Source organism: Tarenaya hassleriana, unplaced genomic scaffold (assembly GCF_000463585.1).
Source record: "Tarenaya hassleriana unplaced genomic scaffold, ASM46358v1 Cleome5, whole genome shotgun sequence".
Classification (NCBI taxonomy): domain Eukaryota; kingdom Viridiplantae; phylum Streptophyta; class Magnoliopsida; order Brassicales; family Cleomaceae; genus Tarenaya; species Tarenaya hassleriana.
Genome location: NW_010967707.1, coordinates 4554215 through 4563693, shown reverse-complemented (window position 1 = coordinate 4563693; position 9479 = coordinate 4554215). Strand labels below are relative to the sequence as shown.

General features: G+C 32.6%; 1 protein-coding gene across 1 annotated transcript; it reads right to left on the bottom strand.

Moving 5' to 3' along the window:
* Positions 1-6201: 6201 nt before the first annotated feature.
* LOC104826931 lies at positions 6202-9186 on the bottom strand. Its single transcript, XM_010559905.1, has 3 exons — positions 8100-9186; positions 7274-7403; positions 6202-6844 (listed from the first exon to the last, which is right to left on the bottom strand). The coding sequence occupies exons 1-3, from the start codon at positions 8973-8975 to the stop codon at positions 6327-6329; spliced, it is 1524 nt and encodes a 507-aa protein (XP_010558207.1). The 5' UTR covers positions 8976-9186; the 3' UTR covers positions 6202-6326.
* Positions 9187-9479: the final 293 nt, after the last annotated feature.

Sequence of the window (9479 nt, the reverse complement as noted above, 5' to 3'; positions counted from 1 at the left end):
TATATATATATATATATATATATATATATATATATCAATCAAATGTTTGGAATCTCACGATCACGCCACATATTCAAACATGAGAGACGCTATGAATTGAATGACAAACCACATATTTAATAAGCAAATTCATTTTCTATGATTTTTTTTTTGGACCATCGAGTTGAATTAATGAGGCATAATTTAACTTTAGTAGGGCGTCGTAAAATAAAGGTTTTATCCAACGTGTTAAATTTTCTCCTTTTTATTAACGTTGTCCTTGGCCTAATTAAAATAAATGTCAAGCGATTAAGCAACAAACATTAATAAAATCATAATATTCAATGATTAAATCAACTTTGTACATAGATATATAAATGATGTGATGTGATGCTATATATATGTATATATTTTATACAACAAGAGGGGGTCCTATATAAATTTACCAAATTATTGGCTTTTATGCTCCCTAACATGTTAACCTGTCTAATCCCTAACCATTTGGCTTTATGCTCCACTCAAGACATTATTGGTCCGTCCTAATGCTGTAACCTTTTAAATTTATAAAATTTCAAATCGATTAAATAACCACATATGGAAATTAATTCATTCCTGTAATTGGGTCAATCATGGATTGGATTTATCGTGCAAAAAATTGGCCATATGTGAATGCTTTAGTGACAAACTGTGCAATACTATAACCTTAACTATACGATTTAACCAAAAAAATCCGTAGACTGTTTGTGTAATTAAAAACGCTACTAAATTCATATTTATTGAAAATTTATACATTATGGGACCCTTTTTCCTTTGTATCGAGATAGTAGCAGATTTGATTAATGTAAAAGTTATGTATACCTTCACCAAAATATAAACAATCTAATTCAATTACGTAATACCTTTTAACAAAAAATAATAATAATATTTCAACCTCTTGGACATGAACAGAGACAAAATTCAAAAAAAAAAGGAAAGAAAACCCTGGGCTGTGAAATTCTACAGCTTATATTATTGCATTTTTCAGTTCGCAAAACCGGGAAACCGGAGATTGAACCGCAAAATTAAAAGATATTGAAACAAATACCAAACCGGAATCGGTTCGGTAAACTCATAAGCACGAGAGAGAGAGATGTGCGTATGAATCGACAAATTTTTTCGAGTAAACATAATTAGAGACGGAATTAATATTCGAATGAAAGAACTTAGGACACGTGTCGAACGCATAGCCACCAGTGGAAGGCCCCTATGAATTGACCTTTTGCCCTCTCTCTCTCTCTCTCTCTCTCTCTCTCTCTCTCTCTCTCTCTCTCGTTCAACAGTTGCTCATCAGACCAAACCAAACGCTGTCGTTTCTTTTCCCTGTTTCTTTTGTCGTTCCTACCTTTTGTTCCTTAATTTGCTTTTAAATTTCTTTCTTAGTGATATTTATTTTAAGACTACTAGTTAGGGTTTGTATATATCACCATAGCCTTGGATCAGCTATTTTTTTTAAACTAGCTATTTCATATCTTAAATATTCACACGCACACGCATACATATATATATGTGATACGCAGACTATATTACTATCCTCCTAGTCGCATACACATGCATGCCCATATACACACATATGCTATATATATATATCGATGGGCAAGAGGGAGGTGTCCTAGAGTTTCGTAAAGGCCTAGAGGCACGTAGCATTCTTTTGCGGGAAAGTGAATATATATATATATATATATATATCTTGCTACGTACGTCCTATGATATTTCAAATTCTACTAGGAAACCTGAAAATTTTCTCACCTCTTCAGTTTCATCCATCCGAACTTTCCCTCTTTTTCCCTCACTTTCTCATCATCCAAACACCCTTTTATTCCGATCTAAATTAGACCGATGGGAAGGCGTATATGTAATCTGATATCGCATTACGTACTATTATAGGATTCGACGGGAGTTGAGTTAAAGACCAGAGCGATATATAATTCTTCATCAAATCATTACCAAAACTGATAAATAACATTAAAGAAACAAAGTAAAAAGCACCTCCATCGATGATATACAATAGATTCAGGCAACAAAACTATAATAATCACTACCATATTATAAGATATCATTATTATTCTGTAAAAGCAAACTTTGTTTTGTTGTTGAAAAATGGAAAGTTGCCGCTGCTTTTAATATATTTCCACAAATGCACTATAGATATCTATAGGCTTTTTTCTTTGTCATTATCATTGTTGCATACAGTTATGTGCACATATATATAAATATATATATATATATATATATATAGGGAATCGTATGATGTAAATTTTAAAATCGAAGACATTCTCATAAGTTTTGACGAGCCGTGGACCACGGCACCGAGCACCATGAATATCTCATATCTCGAAAGAGGGCTAATTATTTAAGTGACATGAGATATGCCGACAGAACATATAATGATAACTCTTTGTATTTTATAGTATAAGAAATATATTAAATAAAAAGATAGTCATTATTTATCATAAAGGACAATTAGAATAAAGCAAATTATGGTAACAGTCGAATACCTAACATGGTTGCAGTGTGAAAATGAAATTAATGTGCACCGTCCACTAACCATTACTCCATTAGTTTTCTTTAAATGATTCGCTATGCAAATTAATTAATCATCTAATTTTACTCCGTTGAAGTAAACAATCAACAATAGTAGTGTAAGGATGGAAAATAGAGAAGGACGTAAAAAGGGCTTAATTAGGGCAACATGATGAACAGAAGAAACTCAGTCTGAAGCCCGACAAACAAATACCAAAAAAAAACTATATTATATGCATATATACATATACATATATATATATATATATCTGCGAGTGTGTATATATACAGATAAAGAAAATGTAAAGAAAAGAAGAAGAGGAAAGTATTTAAGAGTGTGTCTGAGGTCTCAGAGTGGCCAGAGCTGATGGCTTGATTTTCACGTAGTTGGAAGAGGACGTTCCACCCATGCAATTTATATTTCTCATTCTTCTTGCTATTGTTGCTTTCACTAGCTTTTGAATATTAGTACAGATTTTTTTTTTGTACGATAAAATTGTGTAGAAAATTATAACAGCATTGACAGTAACAATGGAATACGTACCATTTAAAAATAAACGAACTAGAAATAAGGGTTTATTCCTTTAATTAGTTTTAAACAATATTTATCTTATTTATTTTTATTTACAACTATATATATATTTCATCATTTTATTTATTATTTTACTACTATTTAATTTTATTTTTTTCACAATTTTTAAGATTTAGTCTTTCTCTAAAAAAAAGGAAGAAAAACTAAATACCTTATAAATGATCTCAAGAAACTTTTGTTTTTAAATGAAAAATATTGAGTCTAAATTTTTTTAATAAAAAACTTAGATTCCACAAAATCTAAGATTAGCAAATTCGTATTATCATAAATTAGAAGAAATATCATATGAAGAAAGAGGAAGTCGTTATTTCTTTTAATTTTCAGGAACCCTAGACTATCGACGAACCATTTATAAACTAACAAAAAACTTGTAATGCTATGCTCTCATACAAGAATTAGAAGGATTTATGAAATCTTGAATGACAGATGAACCAAAGAGAGTGGCCCATAAATCACGCCGATCAGGTGCTGCTGCTGCACCGATCGAGTGGACCGAGCTTCGTTCCTTCACTGCTGATGTGGCAAATCATAAGATGATTATGACTTGGCCTTAATTTCATTTTATTATTATTTATAATTTCTCGATTCTTTTTTTATTTATTTTGAAAATTTAAATTTTATTCTAATCGATGCTTGATGAGAGGGGTACATGATGGATGGTATTGGAAGGTGGGGCTCACCAACCAGCTGGCTTTCGATTTTTTAGGGCTTTTTAATTGTTTATTTTAATGGTTTTAGGGTTTTCGTACAAAGGCCCATGATGATGGACGGTTTGATACGACGGATGCATGAATTTGGTAATTCATAAAGTATATTATATAGTTTTTTGGCATAAAAAAATTAAATGATTATTAGACAGAGTGAATAGTGTTAGAATAATTTCAAAGAAATAACAACAAAAATCATATCGTGACTCACAAATTATTTCGTAACAATTAGGACAATTGTTACGAAAATGCCCTCTTTTTCAGTTTACAATTTATATATATATATAATTTAAACGAAAATGCCCTCTTTTTCAATGTCTGTTTGGACTAATTTTCCCTTTTAGATCTTCTAGGGATTTGTCATGAAATAAAATTACAAAAAAGGTAAATAAGATATGATTTCCCTAGATACCGTTAGAGATTTGAAGTAACGGCTCACCAATCTAAAATATTTGTTACTATACCATAATAATATCGAAAGAGATTTCATGTTTTTTTTAAGATCTTGTTAGATACATATTGTTTTTTTTTTGTAAATCTCAAAGAATGCATGCCGTTAGATTCGATTAACATGTTGAAATGGCTTACATGTCTTAATAAAAGCTATTTAATTATAAGATATATATATATATATATATATATATATTCTGCAGATTAGATGCTTTAATTCTATGGTTTTGTCCCATAAATTTGTATCTAATGCGTGATGACAAAATATCAAATATCAGAATCTAAGATGTTTGCACGTACAAATTTAAGGGGGTGTGTATATATATATATGGTCCAATAAATTCCTGATTTGACATATAATACCATAATAATCATTGCAACTCCACGACATTGAATCGGTCGGTTGGTATACTTAGCTTATATATAATAATATTATATACACTTACACACACACATACATATACATATATATATATATATATATATATATATAGCAGAAGGAATATTGTTGTGTGTAGTAAATTAGAAAATGGTGACCAACGAACTCACTGCTGTAAAGGTTGGACGACTATTGCGCTTAAAATACTTCAAGTTTATGAAAAACATAAGATGAAAATTCTAACCTTTTTCGTTATAATTTGCCTTCGTAACGGTTTTCTATTTCTGAGATGAAAAAGATCGAGAATAAAAATAATATTAATTCACTTTTATGGATTTATTATCAATCAGCTCAAAATTTTATAATCGAAGTGAACATATAAAATTAGAAATAATATATTTTTTATTATTTTAATATAATGATTACATATTTTTTTTTTAAATCCATGATCAATAAAAGGTATAGTTTGAATAACGATATGATTCGAGAACTGCTACAGATTCCACCACTTATTAGATTTCATCTAAAACCAGATACTTTTTAATATATGCTTTACATTAATATATTCTTCTAAATATTAAATTCAACTAATTGCAATCAAGAATAAATAAATAAAAAAAGGCTGGTCGATTAGGGATATATTAAATATCATGAATGGGTTCATTATGGAATGATAGACAATGACTCCATTCACGGAGATCAAATAATACCAATCCCTACGTCCCCATTATTTTAGTAGACGCATAATGAGAAGCAGACAATAATTTTAGTTACATTAAATAATTAAATACTATATATTATGTATACATATCTTATATGTGTATTTGTAACCATAAAATTTGCAAGTGTTTTTTTTATCTGTTATAGCCCAATCGACGGAAAGAGTCTTCATTATTCGAGGTAATTATATGTAATCATCAATAAAGTAAGAATTAGCTATAATAATATTTTTTTTTGGATAAAAAGCAAATTATATGGATTTCAATTTGGTTCGGTTGGGCCTGATTTTATTTCAATTGGGTCGTCCGTCTCCGTTAATGGGCCGAGAGGAAAACAAATTTGAGGCCGAACAAAAACTTGGCCCAATAAATATCGGCAAAATGAAATATAGGTCCATGAAGAAAAATTGTTTCGAAATGACTAAGTAATACTAATTAAAAACATCAAGGGAAAAGGAAATAATAGACCGTGAAATAGAAAAATGGAAAAAATCCATTTCTAAATATGCTTATTTTCTGATATTCAATAGATGTCGTTTTAGATTTTTGAGGTGATTTTTTTAAACAAATTCCAAATTTACCCTTGATTTTAATCACCTAATTTCAATAGAGTATCAATGAGAAGATCATTTAATGAGGATATATATGACTTTTTTTTATAACTCTTTAAAAAGTGTGAAAAAATCTAAAATGACAATTATTCATAAGGGAGTAATATTTGTAGATATATTTCATAATCTCTGTTTTATTGATCTTTCTATAAACAACTATACACAAAACATAACTATAATGGGTGTCTAAGTCATAAGAAAAACATATTATAATTATAACTCATTAAACAAAAATTTTACATACACCACTAATTAATCCTTCGAATTCGCTGGTTAGTAGCAGTCATCATTACTTGCGACGCAAGTTATATACTGGAAAAGCGAAAAACCCTAACCCTGAATCAGTTCTTCCGACAACTCTTCGACCAGACATCTGAAAATCTCAAACTCGATCTCCATGGAAATCTCTGCCGCTTCTTGATCGTTCTTTGCCCATAACCCGACAAAACTCTGTGCCGTGAAATCTTGCTCGACCATCATATCGATCGTGTTCGGTTCCACGCCTCTCCAAGACTCCAATCTCTCGCAAACCCTTTTCGCCACGTCGATCAAGAATCCGTTTTCTTGAACTTCGTCCGCCACTATATCTGAGATCAACGACGGAATTCCTTGGGGGATTTGTTTGGGTTCGTCGAGGTAATTCTCAAGAATTATTCGCGTAAGCTCTTCACAGTGTTGATGATAATATCTTGTGGCCTCGTCTTCTTTGTCGTCGACATTGTTGTAAGCGGTCGCCTCCTCACCGGTTTCTTGATCTGATGATAACATTTGGTTCTCGAGTTGGACCGGGTCAAGACTCGCTAATTTCTCGAATCTACGAAGATTTTGAAGAAGCTGATGCTTGGTTCCTGAAGACAATCGAAACATTAGTCCATTGTATAAATTCATATGCGATATTGCTATTTATAAAATAAAAAAAAAACCCATCAAAAGATCGATATATATAATATTGTTATAGAACAAATTGTACAATTAATGAGTTTAAATAAATAAAAAAAATATATAGTTTCCTTTATGTAGAATTGCTAATTCTAATAAGGAATATTACTTGCAAACCAAATAGTAAACTGCAAGTTGTAAGATTATGTAAACTGTTGTTACAAACATATACCGTATGAAATGTAACGTGGCTATATATGAATTGAATTTCTTGAACAGATCGATCAACAGTTGGATCATTTAAGAAGACGTACGACACACGGAAAAAACAAAATAAAAATACGAAAAAAACATTATATTAAAATGGAGAGAGAGAGAGGGGGTACGTATGTATATACTTTGGAGGGAGACGTGAATGTGAACGTCCTCGTCATCGTCCTGAAATGGAGGGTCCAGAACCGATACTGGACTGTCCTGCTCCTTCTCCTCTTCCATCTGCAGTTTCTCCCTTTCACAGCCCTCCTCACTCTGTTTCATTTTCCATACAAGCTCATGTTTCAAAATAATATTTTCGAACTGATTATATATATATATATGTGTGTATATATATGTATGTATATTCAAAATAGCCTCTGAGTTTAGGTTAAAGTTGAAGTATATAAAATTTTTATAATCGATTGCTAAAGAAATTTCGGCGACAGAAATGAGAAAGGGAGAGAGAGAATTGCTTTTGAGGCTGAAGTTAAAGATTAAACTAAATGAGGGAAATTACCTTCCTTTGGAATGATGATAAGGGTACTTTTGTCTTTTTACTTGGCAACGACGACGGCGAGTGCCGACAATTCAAACGAGTCAAAGCTGGTCGTTAGTTAGACTTTCTATTAGCAATTATGAACATTTTAATGTGTTTTAAAAATCATAATAGTGGTTTTTTTTATATATTATCATACACCGTGGTTTTCTTTGTTATTGCGCAAACCTAATATTTATTTAAAATTTAAAATAACTTTGATGTTATCATACTTTGTATTTGATTTAGAAATTATTATTATTGTTATATTAAAGCTTTAAATTTTTACAAAATTAAAAATTATAAAAAATGATTTTATCTATTTAAATTTAGTAATTGTCAATAATAATAACTACGTTCCAATTTTTCATTAAAGTTTCTGATAAAATGAATAAGCAACAGAAAAGTACATAATGGTTGAGAGACAGCCAAACCTTTCGGCCGCGGCGGCTGGGAGACGCAGCCGGAGACGCGAAATTTGGCGTTCGGAAACCGCCACGGGGAGAAGGGCTTGCTTGTACGAGCACGAAACGGAACGGGCTTTCGCAGAAACGTTTTTCATGATCTTCGGTGAAATCTCCGTCGTCCATTATATCAAATGTAAACTCATCCTGACCGTCGGATATACTACTGCTCGACGTTTCGAAACCGCAGTCCCAAGACCTCTCTTCATTGCCCTCTGACCAAACGCCACTGCTGCTTGACCTCCGCGTTCCAGACGTGCTTTTCTCTCCCTCGTTTATCGCAACCGCGTTTTCTGAAACTCCTTTGTGTTTCGCGTTTCCAGTGATTACTCTACGAAGGACCGGAGATTCCCATCTCAAGATATCCTTCACGGAAACTCTACCACCGTTGTCGCCGCCGGTATCGCGTTTCTTGCGATTCGTCAGTTTCCTCAACACTGACCCAAATAACGCAAACGCATTTCCCGCGTTCCGCGTTCTCGTCTTCGAACCCTCAGAGGATGACTGTTTCTGTATCCTAACCGCAGCTTCTAGAAGAAACGCGGATGTTTTAGCCGGGATATTTTGGAAAATCGCGTTTGGGCTCCGACTCGGGGATTGAAACTCGAAGAGAGGAGACATTCTCGGGTCGGGCGATTCACGGAAGGAGAAGAAACACGCGTTGCGGTAGAAACGCGAGGGAAAGCCAGCGTTTTGCGAGATGGGTTTGCGTTTCCTGACCTGCAAGTTTCTTCGAGGAGACAGAGGACGCTTGATCTGACATCGACGGTCGGAAATGTAGCTTTGAAGCTGAAAAGGCTCTTGATCTTCTCGCAAAAGATCCTTTAAGTGCTTCTGAGACGCCATTGAAGTCAGCAGAAGCGAAAACAGAGCAAAAGGAGAATAGAACACAACTATTTGGCTCTTCCTCACAAAGAAGAAGAAGAAGACATGAAGTTGAAAAGGTTTAAACTTTCGAGCAGTTATCGTTTCCGTGAGATGGAAAACGAAAGTTGCAGGCAAGGGAGAGTTCTTGGGTTCAGCTTCCGAGGGAGAGCAAATGGTGGTGATTCAAAAATCTTGGTGGTTTACAAGATCGAGGCAAGGGGGTAAGTAAATAGCTCTTGGAGTATAAAATATTATTCATATATAATATACACATTAAAAGAAAACATAAAATAATAAGATTAATAATTTTCTTTGGTAGAAAAATAAATATGGTCTATTGTTCGTGTTCTTATAAAATATTATAGGTTTTATATACTGGAACGGGTGTAGGTGAAAAATGATATGTAATTCTTCCACTATGCATTAACGAATATAAGTATCGATAAAATTTCATGTTGATTTTTATACTCGTTATCTTGTAAT

Bases quoted from the DNA above. Each gene is read 5' to 3' on its own strand.
- LOC104826931 (XM_010559905.1), bottom strand. From the start codon at position 8,975: ATGGCGTCTCAGAAGCACTTAAAGGATCTTTTGCGAGAAGATCAAGAG. The intron at 7,404-8,099 runs GTTTGGCTGTCT...AAAATGAAACAG, and splicing joins CCAGCCGCCGCGGCCGAAAG to AGTGAGGAGGGCTGTGAAAG. The intron at 6,845-7,273 runs GTATATACATAC...GATTGTCTTCAG, and splicing joins CATTCACGTCTCCCTCCAAA to GAACCAAGCATCAGCTTCTT.